Here is a 15,860-nt window from a genome sequence, read left to right as displayed (position 1 = left end):
TTAGTGCTGTATGGGATGGTGAAAATTTAGAAGCAACCTAAATACCTAATTTAAAAAATGAATAATAACTGATCTATTCTCACAGTGGCACAGAATTTGATGATAGGAAACTGTACTTGTGGAAAGGAAACATTTTCCCAATAAATTGTGAAGTGAATTTTTGGGTACCAAATACTACCCATAATGCACTCTGCATGCTGTGGCCCCATTTGGAGACTGTAGTGTGTACACTAATCCCAATAAGAAAAGGTTTGGAGGTATTAAAGCAAAGATATATTGTGGTTGGTTCTCGGTTTTCCTTTTTGCTTGTCTTGTTTTTTCCCTTAATTTTTCTGTAATAAACTTAAAGAAATAAGGAAAGATATTTAACATTCCTCTTTTGTTGAGTTGCACAGCAAACTTTGCAACTCAGAAGGGGTTGTACATATAGTTCAGAAAACTTGGCCGACACCGTCCTCTCCTTTTGGAGACCCCTGACACGATTTCTAGCTGGAGCTGGTCTCCGGCATCAGGGTTTATGTATGTGAGTGAGAAATGCCGGTGGACTCTCCTCCGGTTATGACCATGGAGTCTGGTTTTAATTATACAAAATGGCATCTTTCATAGGTAAGGGAACATTCCAGCCATTCCGGGGATTGAGGGGAAGGAGTAAAGAATCTCATATTTTGCTTTTACTACTTTATATTTAAAGTTACCTTTGTTTTGTTTTCTAGAGTATACACCAGAGCACCCTAGAAAGCTTACCTAAGAGAATGCTCATGTTCGACTCGGTGCCTGTCAAGCAAGAGGCCATGGACCCTGTCTCAGTGGTAAGTTTTCCAAAATTGAACACCTGCTTCATCCCCAGTGATAATAGCATTCTTCTGTGTTTTATTCCTTAAGATTACTCAGTCCTTGATAGGCAAACTTTCCTCAGAGCCCCTCATAGTCAGTGATGCCCTCCTAGCCTCTGTGAAATCAGTGGAATCCATGTTTCCTTAAACCCTGCCTGCACCCCCATCATCCCAAGGTATGATTTGCACAGAACTTGGGTCACAGGTGAATCTGGTCACAACAGAGGCAGGTTTACAAAAGCTCCTTTTTTTAGTTTGGCCTCTCAAGATTATTGGTTTTGGCACACAAAAAAGTTGGCCAGTCTGATTTGTTTTAATTAATGTGCACTTAGGGACATTAAAAAACCTGTGTGTGATGTTTATCATGGTTAGGAAGCAATTTTTACAATCTGCATCAAGAAAGATCACCACCCCAGTTATATCAAAGTTTTTTAAAAATATTAATGAATGCCATTTTTTTAAATACTGGAAGAAAAAAAATACTTTGTTATGTCTCCCATAGTATATAAGCTGTCTCTCATGGAACTGATGAAAGAGATCAAGAAAGAGATGAAACCTGGGGTGGGGGAAACTCCACTGCCCTTTTGTAAAATACAGTAGGGATAAAATGAATTGCCTAAAAACTGATGACAGCAGCCATGTCAACCTGTGACTATATGAGAGACAACTAAGGAGAAACTATGGAGAAAACTTGGCAGTGAGGATGGAATTGTGTTTCACTTGGAAGAGTCTGGGGGCGGGGGGGAGTTATGTTCGTGGTCTTTTTCATCACCAAAATGCTAAACTAGCCCTTCGGTGAGCCAGGGCCCCCCTAGATGCTTTTAGGGCACCAGGGGACTAGTAGTTAGTCCAGGTGTTTACATAGGTACAGCCCTAGAGCTGTGGCATAGGGGCGACCACAGAAAGGGGCTGACTTCAAAGCAGGGAGTGGTTGAAACAGGAGAAGATAGGGTTTAGTGGATGTTAATAACAAGGCTACACTCCTTGGTCTTGCTCTTTTCTTCCATGGGTTCGGAAAATATTCACAAGGGGGGATATCTTGGCCTGAATTGTGTATCCAAAGATTGGTAATGACACACTTGCAAAATTAGATCATCCTTGCGCATTGGCTGTGGAGATTCCAGCCAAAAATGTTTGCATAAGACATAGGGGTCACTCCAAGGCTCTTGGAACTGAGTCGCCATGGATATTACTAAGCCAGTGCAGTGTTTACCACTGTGTACAATGAAAAGTTAAGTCACAGTGGCTTTCAGAAAATAACATTTACATTCTAGCGTGGTAACTGGATCACGGAGTGTCTGAATTTGATAGTAAATGAGCAGTAAGATTTTATTAATCAGAAAAACAAATTAGACTTCTTAATGTTATTCGTACTGTTCTCATTTTCAGCAACTTTTTTCACCCTACTGTTGCATGATCACACTGGGGGAAGACTAAGGTATAAAATTTCCCCATTAATTATATGCTTGAAATTTGAATAGGTTTTTAGTACCCAAGAATGTGATTAATTTCATAAATGATGCAGACCCATCCGTGATGCCTTTTACTATTCTATGCACTTTCAGTGCTTTTAATCAAGCATGAAGATATGGCTTGGGAGCCTAATTGAAAGTTAAAATGGAGATCCACATTGCTAAGTTAGTATGATACAATTAAGTGCAAAGAAGTGCACTTAACTGAAAAAAATGGAAACAAAACAAATTAAAAGTAACAGTTATGCTTGTAATGCTGTGACATATTAATATATGAGGTTCAAATATGTACAATTTGTTTTGCAATTGATGGTCTTTCTTCTTCATGCTCTAGTTTTCAAATTCAAATAATGCTTCTAGAATTTAATGAGATCTTTTCACCAGAAGTTAGTGTCAGGCCTTACATTGAAGGTTTTCTCCCTTAATTCAGCAAATCCTCAGTTCACTGAATGAAACTCCTGGAAATTAGGATGTTGTGATTATTTTGCTTAACTAAACTAAATAAAAAACTTGCGTTTCCACAAGAAATCTTCTGATTGCATCTTTTCTGCCTTCATGGTTGGAATGTGTTAAAAATAATTTGCTATCTCTTTTAATTCAATCTTTGACCTGAAGGCTGAAGCTGTTGCCCATTTAAGTCAGTATTCCTACATTCATGAGATGTTTTTAATCCCATGTAGAAATAAAAATATTTTACAGTAACTTAATCTGTCCACCCCCCCCCCCCCGCCTTAATAAAAGGAGTCATCAGTGGAAGCTGGCCGTCTGCCTATTTGGTATTTTGCTGTAGTTTAGAGAGGAAATATCATGTCTCTTGGCAAAAGATAAGTCTTCATCCCCTTCTCTGCTAACCCTTGTGCTCTGAAGCAAACAGTAAAGCTTTAGATGAGAATGTGGAAGCCGCCCCACCCAGGCCTGGGGTGGGTCCCTGCAACCTGCCATGTTGGCAAAACCACCAGCAGTGCCCTATTTTTAATTTGTAAAATTGGAGATTATAACTTGTAAAACACGAGACAGGTTGTATATATACAATGTCCACATCAAGGAGTGTTTTTGCCAATACCCTTCTCCAACTCAGGCTGAGAATTAAAGAATTTAATTTAGGAAGTGAGAAAAGTAACAAATGTTTTAAAAGTATTCTTTCTTAGCCTAGTCCCACAGGAAGATTAATTCTGAAGAAAGTGTGTCCTTTCTTTTTTAGTCCAGCAGCCTCCTTACGGATTGAGAAATCATAAAAATCAGCAGTTCCTCTGCTCTGTTCTAACAAAAATTTTCCTGAGCCCAGTAGAAAGAGAACTCTCACTGTGGTTGGCATAGAGGGGCAGGACATTTGCCGTGTCTAGAGTGTTTGTGAAGCACCACACCCTCCTGCACTTGCCACCCCACCCTTGGATGAAGATGCCTCAACTTGCTCAGCCCTGTCACGATGCTCACTTTTTCCCCCACATTAGTGACTGGTGAAATGAAGATTTGTCCATGTTTCATGAGACAGTCACAGCCTCCACTTCAGCTGTCTTGTAATGGAAAATTCACCAAAACTATCCCCAATAAAGCAAAAAACTACTGAAATTCTCAAGTCATCTTTCAAAAATCAAAAGAATTGGTTCCAATCCTTCGTCTTGTCGGTACTGAAAACTCAGAGTGTGTGTTGATTCACTTCATTGATTCATCACAGATTTATTGAGCATTTGGTCCAGGTCCCCGTCTTCCATCCATCGTGGAGATACGAGCACTTGGATATATTTTTACAGAAAAGGGAAAGCTTTTCTTAATGACAGATCTTCCTGAAAAGTAAGCCCTCTGCCCTCCCTCACTCAGGGCTCTTCAGGGGGCTCTGTCCCGGGGCTCAGGGCCTCCTGGGGAAGCAGTGTCAACCGGAGGGCCTGTAGGATGTCCACCAGTGACCAGGCTGCTCTTGGCTCTTTCAGCTTCATCAGCACTTGCCTCTGACCAGGCTGTGCGGCCAATGGCCCACACGCATTTGCGTTGCTTGTTAGAAGATTGGAGTGGCCTGAAGGAAGCAGCTATTACCAGGGCGTCCCCACCCAAGGCACACACCCGAAGCCAGCCCAGCCTTGGTCCCTACATGGTGGAAAACCTGATTGTTGGAAGCTGATTGCAGTCGGTTGTGTGCTCCACCCAAATAATTAAAGTAAACACATCTTATAGAAGGTTCTGGTAAACAATGCTGTGAAATTTGCTAGTGAGACAATTTGAGAAACCACATTTCTTCACCCTTTGGTGAGGCAGTCGGACTGGAAATGGTTGTGTACTCAGCTGTGTGTCCAAATGTGTCTCCTTACACAAGCCCCGTGACTTTACAAAAACAGCACGTGGGGGTTAGAGGAGACTTTCACTGGAAAGCAAACTCTTCAGCAAAACTGAATAAGGTTTGTAAAACTTAGCTTAAATGTGTGGTTGTCTCTTTCTTTATGGCTTGAAAAACCTGAGACTATTATTAAATTTCCAAATCTCCCAAGTTTTAATTCCTGTTTTTCTTAAGCTCACCCCATGGACAGACAAAGCCCACAATGGCAGCAATAAAGACATGTTCTCTTTTTGCTTCCTATTTGACTGCCAATAACTTGGCATTAAAATCTAAGTCATGGAAAGGTCTTGGGTGAATAGGGCTTAGGATTTTAGAAAGAAGCTACATTTTGGTAAGAAGAAACAATTGATGCTGCCTCCTATTTCCTGAAGATTTTTCACCTCTCATTCCAGAACTTTTTCCCTTTAGAAAATTACACGCAGCAAATTAAACTTTAGAAGTACATGGAGCTCTTTTTCATTGCAAAGCATCCAAACTCAAGTAATTTTCTGTAGGCGGACTTGACATTTTATTAAAACTTTCAGTCTCCCTAAAATGCCTACAAATAAAGAGAATGACTTAGAATGAGTTTAATTTCTGAAAAAGCATTCACCAAGTTTGGTGTTTTGTTTTTGTTTTTTTATTTCAGTTAAGGAATAGAAATAATTTAAGTCAATTTCATGGCCAAAGGCAGTATCCATAGTATGCAGTGATTACAACTCATTTCCATTTATTTAAAGAGGTGGCTGAAAGTGTGATTATCCTTGGAGCATGAGAAAGGTACTGGGAGATGGGCCTCCCCGGTGGCGGCGCAGCGGTTGAGTGCTGGGTTGCAAAGCTGCCTGCAGCCTCTGCAGTACCGGTTCGATCCCCGGCCGCTGGGCGAGGGTCCCACATGGCGCGCAGACCTCTCCTGCCGCCCACTGCTCCCCTCAGCAGTGTACTTCGGTCCTTCTGCCTGCTCTGCTCCCCGCTCTGACTCTGGTGAATCCTCTCACCCTCCCGTGCTTCTGACTGTACCCAGTGCTTGTATAAATAAATAAATAAATAAATCTTAAAAAAAAAAAAAAAAAGGAAAGGTACTGGGAGATAATTTAGGTCGCTTTTGGGCAGAACCTAGGTCTGGAAGGACGCAGATGGATTCTGACCTTCAGCATCTTATCAGGTTGTCCTCCAGCATCTTCCTACAATGGGGCAGTGAGAGCGGACATGCAGAGGAAGCGCTGGCCTCAGCTTGTGTGCAGGTCACTCTGAGCCCGTGTCCTTTTTTCAGTCATATTGCCTGTTACAGTTCTGCCATCTACAATTTGGAAATTAAGTCGTCATCTATAGCTTCATTCAAACTGTGAATAAGACCTCTGACATGTTGCAGCCAAGGACATGATTACCCTGGTGTGGGATATTATCTGCCTTAGGAGATAGGTGTGTGGGGGCAACTCACCGTCTTGGCTGGCCTGAGACTGAGGAGGTTCCTGGGGGGTAGTAGGTTCTTTTAGTGCTGAAACCAGGACTGTTCAGCCACTAGACCAAAGCACTGACGTGCAGCTCCATCTCTCCATATTATATGAAAGTGTAACATGAGAAACAATATCCTCTCTGTGATGTGAAAGGCACCAAAGCTAAAGAGAATTTCTTGCCAATTAAGAAACCTCATCAGATTATGGCCAAGTTAATTCTTTTATTTTCTAAAGTTTTTTTTTTAATGAATACAGTGGGCGGGGGGGCAGGGGGGAGGCATAAACTAAATTCTTCAAAAAGAAGAATTCCCATCAGAAAGGTAGTGAGGTGAGCTGGCTTGACTGATTCTTGGTGAACCCCCACCCTGACTCCTAATGATAATATCCCTTAAACTTGTTGTTAAATCTTGCAGAGTCTCAACCTCAGCCTTGACATCATTAGATACAGGAATCATCTTAGAGTTGAGATGATTAGATTTTTCTCATGTTTGCTCGCCCAGGACCTTTTTTTAAAGGAGCAAGTGTTGTTAAGTCCACGTAATCGAAAGTAGCTTGTACATTTTCATCTTAAGGCGTGTTTCAAACAAACACAGATTTGGTTAACCTACACTTTTTCTCCTTTCCAACAGTCGTACCCATCCAATTACATGGAGTCCATAAAGCCCAGCAAGTACGGCGTCATCTACTCCACGCCGTTACCTGATAAGTTTTTCCAGACGCCGGAAGGCCTGGCGCACGGGATGCAGATGGAGCCGGTGGACCTCACCGTCAACAAGCGGAGTTCACCACCCTCTGCTGGGAATTCTCCTTCCTCGCTGAAGTTCCAGACCTCGCACCGGAGAGCCTCGCCTGGATTGAGCATGCCTTCCTCCAGCCCCCCGGTGAAAAAGTACTCGCCTCCTCCCCCGGGCGTGCAGCCCTTCGGGGTCCCGCTGTCCATGCCACCGGTGATGGCTGCTGCCCTGTCCCGGCACGGGATTCGGAGCCCGGGGATTCTGCCGGTCATACAGCCCGTTGTGGTGCAGCCCGTTCCCTTCATGTACACCAGTCACCTCCAGCAGCCGCTCATGGTCTCCTTGTCAGAGGAGATGGAAAACTCAAATAGTAGCATGCAAGGTAAATCGCACCACTGCTGCTCGGTCATCCAGCATCTGCCGTGTCTTCCCTGCACAGTCTGGGTGAGGGAGCAGAGGCAGCAGAGAGCCAAGAGCTGTTGAACTCTCTTAAAAGGAAATACTGTATTTGTCTTAGAATCTGCCTGAGGCATTTCCTTTTTCTTTTAAGTGTTGATATTGGAAGAGCTCCCAGGAGTCAGACTGTCCGTTTAATGCCATGAGCTGATTCCTTTCACTATATAATTGTCAACTTTGGGATAGTAAGAATCTTGACTTTTTATTTTGCTTTATTGACTTACATACTTTTTGACCATAGTGATAACTAATGATTAATAAAGGCCACCTTGTATATCGGCTGGTTTTAGGAAGCGAACTCCGGGGTTAAAGGAAGATAATCAAAAGTCATGAAGAAAAACCATTTTGGAGCTCATGTTTTAAATGTCCAGCTTCCTATATCTGCTGCTTGCTGGCAACTAAATACTCACATGACAGTATTATAAATAGAAACTGTGCAATAAGCGTTTAGCCGAAAGTGGTAAATTAATTGTACACAGGGTGATTTTTATATATTTTCTTTTTTAGTTCCTGTAATTGAATCATATGAGAAGCCTATATTACAGAAAAAAATTAAAATAGAACCTGGGATTGAACCACAGAGGACAGATTATTATCCTGAAGAAATGTCACCCCCATTAATGAACTCAGTGTCCCCCCCACAAGCACTGTTGCAAGAGTAAGTATATATTTATGTCTACCCAGTATTTGTGTGGCCACGGACACCTTGGGGCCTGCGGCGGAAGCACAAGCTTCCAATGTGTGGTGTGTTGTGAATTCCCAAGCAGCACTGGCAGCTACTGGGCAAGCTGGGAGAATCCAAAAACTACGTGCTGTTATGTGGATGCCGTGATGACAACAATTATGTCACCTTTTCATTGAATTGGTCACCCATTTTGCCACCTCCCCATATACTGTCATTTTTATCTTTATTTTTTATCACCCCTCTAGACTACATACCCTTAATTTCCCTGCAATTTTAATTCCAATGTAGTTTGAATTTGATGCTCTAGATATTCCACTTAAGGTTGGATCATGAAATTATTTCGTGTAGAGATACATTGTCCTTCCAGTTGTCTCTTCTAATAGAGTAACTCTTGCTCTGCTGGCAAATGTATTTAATCAAAACTTTCAGTCCCAAGAAAGACCCTCCCCCCAAAATGTCTGGAAGTACTGGGAGCAACGAATGTTGCCCCTGTTGTTCTAAGAAGCTCAGCATCGGGCCTCCCTGGTAGTGCAGTGGGTTGAGCGCAGCACTGTGAAGCTGTCCACAGCCTCTGCAGTGCCAGTTCAATTCCTGGCCAGCCAGGGAGATACCCACATGGCGCGGCAGACCTCTCCTGTCTCACCCGCTGCTCCCCTCAGCAGTGTTTTCAGTCATCTGCCTGTTCTGCTCCCCACTCCGTCTCTGGTGAATTCTCTCACCCTCTCGTGCCTCTGGCCTGTACCCCAGTTCTTGTATAAATAAATAAATCTTAAAAAAAAAAAAAAAAGCTCAGCATTGAAGGAGCTCTTTACTTTCTGACCGGTCATCTTAATCATATCTGCCCCTAGAATGTCCAGAGCTCTGGGACTGCCATCCAGGAGGAAGCTTACATGCATTGGCCAGCAACCAAGCATCTGAGCAGCACTTTGTTTTAGGTCTGACTCGCTCTGTGATGGTGTCACATCATGACTGGAATCTGCCCCTAGTGAGCTCCTCAATGTGTCCCAGTGGCCACACTGGAGGCTGTGTTTGCAGTGACCTTTGGATCCCAGCTCTGTTGTCCACTGAATATATGACCTTGGGTTAATCACTTAATCTTGCTGCCTCTGTTGCCTCTTTATTTTCATTATTGTTGTAATTATTTCTCTTGCTGTAATTGTCTTGTGTTATGGTGCTTTCATCATTGGATTTAGTGGCCAGTTTCCAGTACAAAGACAACAAATATTGTCTCCCCAGGGTCTGTTCCATCTTCTTTCTCTATCACCTTTTCTCCAACTTAGCAAATGTTCTGCAAATCCCTCCTTACACAACTCCATGACCAAATGTAAATGATCTGTTTTAAAACAGCTCTTCTGGAATTGCACATGCATTCTAGTTGTATCCGTATTAAACTCAATTTATAGTGCCTCATGTATTAATGGGGGGGGAACAGGGGTTGTCATATTCCCTGATAGATGTAGGAGAGAATGAATCTTACCCAGCCACGTCAGCAGGGAGAGAGGAAGTCTGGTGGAGTTGCATGTTATCCTTCATAATGCATAGTACCTTCTTCCCCCTCAAATGAAACTTTTCCAAGTGTTTTCAGTTTTCAAAGGAATTATTTCATCCCCATAGCGCACATGTGGGAGTCAGCAGATAGCTGACTAGCCAAATATTAGATAATTCGCCTGCAATCCCACTTGTAACAGCAGAGAGGGGACTGGGCTTGTGACCCTTCACCCGATGAGTGCACTTCTTGCTGTCTTGTCCATAGCTAACCAATTGCATCTTCTCATGTACGTGGTAAAAGGGAAAGTAAAATGGACACATCTGGTAGGCTGGATTGGCTCTCTTTTTGTGCTTGCCAGGCATGTCTCTGGCAAGGTAACTGGTAACATCACTTGTAATGGTGATGAGAAAGATGCTATAAAACTAAATAAAGTCAGCTGCCCACGTAGGGAGAAGTTGCCTGACTGAAAAGGGTTATTCCAAAGTTTAGATTGCTGTGAATTAGTGTAAACCATTACAGAAGGCAATTTGAAGGCATTCTGTGCTCTGAATGCTGATGAAAAGAAAATACTTTTATTTTAAGTAATGTTCTTTTGATGATTTCAAGCTTGATGGCTTTAATGATTAATGAGTAATATGCTTGTTTTAATGCTGACCTAAGATTGCATTTTGCCTCGCAAAAAATTGTGCAGATTAGCCACAACCACGACATGTACTTTGCAAGTCATTCTCTCACAGATGTGATTAAGTAATGTCTTGGAGTGTGCCCAGTTGCAGCCCACATAGGAAACCAACTAGCCAGGAAAGAATCACTTGAAACCAAGTCGCTAGAACCATGGCGATGAGGCAGCCCCAATAATATTTGCCTTAGGAATTCCGTCCTTTCCAGAGGCAGATCTTAAAACACAGCTTGGAAATCCATTTGCTTGATCAGAAAGTTAATAGCTTTAGAATGCTTTTTTATGGTACTCAAATATTTCTCAAATTCCCTGTGTTATGTATTTATATAGGTGAAGATGTACTTAGTACAAAAAAAACTTCAGGATTGCATTTCCCCATTTAGTTATACATGTGAATTATAGCAAATCTAAGAGGGGCAGGGGCTTAATGCAAAGCCAGGTATCTGATAATTAATAACTAGTGTAACTACTTGGTGGTAATGATCCCAAACAATCTCTAAAAATGAACAGTGAGTAAACCATAAAGGGTGAGATCCCAACATCCTTATAAATAGCCTCAGCCTGTTCTCACACCTGGCCCTTTAGAGATGGGACTGCTGCCCTCGGAATGACACCACCTTTCAAGGTTAGATGGACTTTATTGGAGGAGACATCTCCTGACCTGCTGTTATGACATCCCACATGAAATTAACCTATAGGAGGCAAAGTGTGCAAATAGGTTTCTGAACCTTGAAATATTAACAGCTACCACCTAGTAGTTTTACATCTGGAAGAGATTGTTCTTAAGGGCTTTGTATATAGTTCTCACAGTAATCTCTGAGATCATATTTTCATCATCTCCATTTTACAGAGAGGAAACTGAGGCACTGAGAGGATTGAACATTGGTGCACACAGCCTTCTAGAGTATCTTTATATATGAAATGAGCAACTGGGAAAAGTGGTCATAATTACTGCAGAGAAACTCTTAGACACATTCCCAACCCATAAAATCTAATAATTGAGGGGTCTTCTAACACCATCTGGGGTGCACTTGCAATAGCCCAGGGACATACAAGATACATTTAACCATTCTGTTTTTTTCCCCCCAGTATTTGATTTCCTGAAGATAAAACATTTTTAATCAATGGCATTAAAGTTGAAAGTTAAAAAGAAGCTGACAGCCCTTTTCCTTCAATTCAAGACTTTTAAATTAATAAAAAAACTGCCCTTATTTTCTTTTTGTTTCTGTGTATATATTTAATTAAGTCCTTGTTTCCCCCACCCCAACCCCTGTTACTTTTCCATGTATCTGAACCAGGCTATTTTATTCTTCTATATAGATCCTCTCAGCATGGGGTCAGACAGGTAAAAATGATACCCAAAACTGACAGTTTTCTTTACCAGTGATAAAGGTGTGAGAAATAACTAAGATCATTTAAAATAAATATACCAGAAAAATGTTATAGATAAGGGACATGCTTTTAAATTTTTACCACGATAAAAAAAAAAAAAAATCTGGATTCCAGGGACTCCTTTTGATTTTTATGGCTAATTTCATTTTTTGTCTTATAAGCTTGAGTGTTTAACTTCATCAGATTCTTTTCCTCCTTTTCACCAATCTTTTTTCTCCCCATACACACTTGGACAAAGCATCCAACTTTGTACATTCAGCATTTGGAGCACCGTCAGGCTATTAGACTCCAATTTAAAATAAGGAGAAATCATTCTTTATAGTTGGAGGCCAACCACGTGAGCTTACAATGCATCAAGTACTTAGTCATGAGGAAAGCGAATGAATGCGTTAGAACTTTTTAATTACTTGATTCATCAGCAGGGGAAGCCTGAGAAAACTACAGCTGTGGCCCGACTCGTCATCTGCCCATTGTCCCCCCTGCCTTCTTTTTTGAAATAGAGGAATTTCTTAGTACAGATGCTTAACATGATTTGATCTCAAATCCACTCTAGAAAAGGGTGCAGATACAGGAACAGAAGGCAGCTGAGCCACAATTAGGAAGGTGGGGAGATGCAGATGCTGTGGGGGACTGGCCCTGCCCTGTGGAGTCCGGTCTTGGGCTGTGGGTAAGGGACTTCCTCCCGTGACTGCTGGCAGTGCCTCAAGTTCTCCCAGCAGTAAGAGTTGGACTTTTTGGAAACAGCAGTGCCAACATTTGTGGGGCCACGGAAGGAGGGAATCCCACCATTTGAAAATTACATGTAAATTGGCAATCTTTAAGCGATCCCAATGGAATGTCAATAAAATAGGTATGTCCGATAGATCGTGTGGTTGCCCAGGTCTTAGAAATTTAACCCTTTACATTTGCCACCAAAGAACAATAAAAGGAAATCAGGGCAGCCTGAAAAAATTTAAAAAAAAAAACAACAGTCTAATAAAGTGCTCAGCATTGCAACAAGTTTCTATAAATAGGCCAATTTTTATTGAGGGAAAGAGACTCTCCTAGCACTTTGCACCTACCTCTAGCAAAGCACCTAACCTTCTTACTGTCATTACTTATCTACATGTCTGTCTCCCCCTAGAGTGTGAGCTCCTCGAGGGCAGGAACCCTGTTTTTATTCATCTTTGTGTCCCGGTGCCAAGCACAGTGCCTGGCTCATGGTAGGTGCTCACTAAATGTTTGTTGAATGAATATAGCAGTGCTTCTTGGGTTGATCAGCTCATTTCTTTTTGTTTTGTTTTTTTTTTTTTTTTACTTTTGTTGGCTTTTTTTTTTTTTTTCGTTTGTTTTTGCCCAGTGTTGTTGATGCTTTTGGTAGACTGATGAAAAGGAGGCGCCTTTTACTCAATATTTTGCATTTAACATTGACTTTATAGGAATCACCCTTCCGTCATAGTGCAGCCTGGGAAGAGACCTTTACCTGTGGAATCTCCAGATACCCAAAGGAAGCGGAGGATACACAGATGTGATTATGATGGATGCAATAAAGTGTACACTAAAAGTTCTCACTTGAAAGCACACAGACGAACACATACAGGTATTTCAAATACCAGACTCCATCTTTATTAAGAAGGATTAGAATGGAATGTCAAGGACAAATGTTCTAGCTTTCAAGGGTTATCATAATGAAATCTCAAGGTTCTCTCTGTAACAGTGACAATCTGTACTCTCTGAAGTAAGTGTGAGAGAAAGAAAGGAGCCACCCCTGGACAGAGAGGGAGGTGCCCTTAACCATGAGCTGACTTTGATGAAACAAAGGCACTCATTTAATAAATGGTATATATTATCACATTCGCAGTAGCAAAAAAACAATTCATTAGGCAGAACAAATAAGCACGGCAGTTGCTAGGAATGGAATTCAAATGGAAGACTATCACTGAATTTAAAAAAGTGAAGAAATTTGGGTAATTACTGACTTCTAAAGTTGAGGGGGAATTTCTGTGCTTTTGCTGCCACACTTGTTCCAGGATATTTTCCATCTTCCTTGTACAGAATAGCAGGCAGCCAAAGCTTACAGAAAGTTGTTAAATAGGTGAAGAAAGCAGAACATGTGTGCTTATGAACACTCTGTCGCACAACTTCTTAAGGCAGGTATACAGAAATGTTTTAAAGAGCCTGATTAATTGTGAAGTATTAGTGACAGGTTTACAGTAAATTGCCCTAACATCAAACTCTTCGATGTAAAATTCTAGTACGACAGCACTTGCCTCAATATACATTTTCTTTCTTAATTTAGAGTGTAGTTTTGGGGGGAGGTTTTTTTTTGGTCTCATGAGTCATTCTTATTAGGAATATTTAGAGAGGTGACAGTCTGGGATTTGGAAGAGAAAAGGAAAGTGTCTGGCAGAGCAGAAGTGAATCCTGGGTAGAGGAAGCTGAGGGGATATCAGCCTACAGAGTTCTTTGACTTTGTCATAATGTTACCACGGAGAGAGATGCAGGCACTGGTCTTGTGATTGTGGAGCACCCAATCAGCACGGCCTGACAGATTCATAAAAGCATCCCAAGGTTTTATTGGAACCCTGGAGGGGAATATTACCAACTTCCAAGCTAAGATTAAAAATACATGGATTACTTGGGTGATAATTCACATGTAGGAAATACTGCTTAGCATATATATCCATTGTAGCAAAGCAGATAATGCAAATTTTAAATATCTCATAGGACTGCCAAAGAATGGCAATTCTGTGAGGTTTTAGAGAACAGGAGATAGTAAGGAAATTAATTTGCGATACCCATTATCCATTATTACTAATTTAAGCATGTAAGATTGCCATTAACCACCATTTTCTTTGTACGGGTCTTCGTCTTGGCTCCCTAGCCTTTCCCTGTGAATGTCTGCGGTTGCTCATCTGCCAGTTACAATTACCCCACAGGGGGAGTTGTAGAAACCTGGCTTCTTGACAAGATGGGAAGATACTGCTTTATTTTTAGTGCTTCTGAATCAAAGCATTGTACAGAGGCATAATTGTTATTGACTAACCAAAAGATAAGATATTGAGATGCTGACATTCCTGACAGAAATTTCAGTTAATAGAGACTTCATAATTTAATGCTTTTATGCTTTAAGAACTCTGAAAATTTCCCCATCCCAGATTTCGGACAGCAAGGCAGTCAAACATTAATATTTAAAATATTAAGAAGACTAACTCATTTTTCTTGCTTGTCCTGGAGTAGTTATAAGATGCTGTGTTATTGGAGAGGGACAGTGGATGCGCATATCTTAGAGATAATATACGCCAGGAGCTTTAGCTCAAAAAATCTGAACTATGTTGTCTTTTACGCTTTAATATCCTTGTGCTTGCAGAGAAAATTAACCTCTTCTTTTCCTTTCCTGCAGGCGAAAAACCCTACAAATGTACATGGGAAGGATGCACATGGAAGTTTGCTCGGTCTGATGAACTCACAAGACATTTCCGAAAACATACTGGAATCAAACCTTTCCAGTGCCCAGACTGTGACCGCAGCTTCTCCCGTTCCGACCACCTCGCCCTCCACAGGAAACGCCACATGCTAGTCTGAACGCCTCCATCTCCCGCCTCAGTGTGGCTCCCAGCCTCCCGGATCTCTCTCTGTCCACCCTCCCATTATCTAACTCATTTTTTACATGTACATTTTAATTTTGATTCAGCTGGTCTGAATCTCTGAATTTATATCATTCAAACTTCCATATGGTCAGTAGTAGATATTTTCTAATCCTCCCTCTCCTTACCACGGGTCAGACCTAAAGAATGTGAACAATTTTTTTTTTCCGGGGATGCTAAGCAAACCCTTCTTACAGATACGTTTAATGTAATGAGAACAAGGAAACATGTAAAGTAACATTACCAATTGTCAGTTTCTCCATGTACTCCTCAAAACAATGTCAGAGTAAGTGTATTAGAAGTACAGTATCCAGCCTGCTAGTCCTTGCCAGAGACCTTCAGACCTCTGTGCTCTGTGATCACATTTTGTGCTTGACAGTGAAGAGAAGGGTGGACCCTTTCACACGTTAGCTGGCAGTGTGGCAAGACTTCACAGTAATGCAGTCAACTCTTCCATTGCCCTAAACAAATCTTGCTTGTCAGCTTGGATTTATCACTTCCTCTCTCCTCCCTTGTGCCCGCAGCTAATACGGAGGTCTCTGCCACCGCTGGGAGATGAACCCAAGCTGCTGGTTTAAGTGGATGATGTTTATCAGTGGAAGGGATGGATGGCGTATTCACATAGCATGTGGTCAAGAGAGGGAGTATTGAGCAAGGGAGGCCCCGGGGGAAGAATAGGAAGTCTGCCATTCCTCCCCGGCTGGGAGTCTTCCATGAGATTTCATCATT

At 41.7% G+C, this 15,860-nt stretch overlaps 1 protein-coding gene across 1 annotated transcript; it reads left to right on the top strand.

Moving 5' to 3' along the window:
* Window positions 1–737: 737 nt before the first annotated feature.
* KLF3 (KLF transcription factor 3) lies at window positions 738–15,069 on the top strand (the record flags this gene model as incomplete). Its single annotated transcript, XM_084233134.1, has 5 exons — window positions 738–809; window positions 6,700–7,186; window positions 7,768–7,918; window positions 12,924–13,084; window positions 14,888–15,069. The coding sequence occupies exons 1-5, from the start codon at window positions 753–755 to the stop codon at window positions 15,067–15,069; spliced, it is 1,038 nt and encodes a 345-aa protein (XP_084089260.1). The 5' UTR covers window positions 738–752.
* Window positions 15,070–15,860: the final 791 nt, after the last annotated feature.

Source organism: Talpa europaea (assembly GCF_964194135.1).
Source record: "Talpa europaea genome assembly, chromosome: 5".
NCBI lineage: Eukaryota > Metazoa > Chordata > Mammalia > Eulipotyphla > Talpidae > Talpa > Talpa europaea.
Note: the sequence above shows the minus strand (reverse complement) of the source record. Positions and strands in the feature narration are given on the sequence as shown.